We start from the raw sequence: 562 nt of genomic DNA on the forward strand, positions 1-562 counted from the left end.
GCCCCCCGCCCCTCCAGGCAGCAGCAATAGCAAGAAAAAGAGGGAGGAGGAATAGCCCCGCTCTGCCCTTCCCCTGCTCCTGCTTGGGCCCAAAGGGGAGCAAAGGCATTCCCAGGGAGCGGGGTGGGAGCCAGGCGTACCCCGTAACCCTTCCGTCTCTGCTGCAGTGAGGCTCCACGACAGCATCTCCGAAGAGGGCCACCACTACCTGATATTTGACCTGTGAGTAACGGTTAAATGCATTTCTTAATCCACCGGCAGCTGCATGCTTCCACCCCAGGGCGACGTGCCCTGCACCCCGCAGCCCCCCCGAGCTTTCCCCCGTCCTCCACCTCACCCAGGTCCTTCCCTCAGGCTGGGTTCGAGCCACACTCGGGTCCCACAAGCCGGGCAAAGGGCAGGCCCCTGCCCTGCACTCCCCGCACACCCCCGGTGCAGGGTGCAGCAGCATTTCGGGGGGGTTGCAGGGCTGAGCGTGCCGTCCATCAGGCCAGCTCCCTGCGTGCTGCGCTGAGACGGCCGAGCGTGACTCCCCCGTTTTCTTGCAGGGTCACCGGCGGGG

The 562-nt window shown here is 65.7% G+C and overlaps 1 protein-coding gene across 1 annotated transcript in view; it reads left to right on the plus strand.

The window, feature by feature from the left end:
- Positions 1-562, plus strand: part of LOC104622703 (calcium/calmodulin-dependent protein kinase type II subunit alpha) — a gene marked incomplete at both ends in the record, with an annotated part of 10,969 nt that overhangs the window by 3,983 nt on the left and 6,424 nt on the right. Inside the window, 2 exons of the mRNA XM_010289574.1 lie at positions 168-222; positions 549-560. Of these exons, the coding sequence (XP_010287876.1) occupies positions 168-222; positions 549-560 (67 nt within the window). The remainder of the gene's footprint in view (positions 1-167; positions 223-548; positions 561-562) is intronic.

The sequence above is a fragment of the Phaethon lepturus genome, unplaced genomic scaffold, assembly GCF_000687285.1.
Source record: "Phaethon lepturus isolate BGI_N335 unplaced genomic scaffold, ASM68728v1 scaffold22426, whole genome shotgun sequence".
Taxonomy (NCBI): Eukaryota; Metazoa; Chordata; class Aves; order Phaethontiformes; family Phaethontidae; genus Phaethon; species Phaethon lepturus.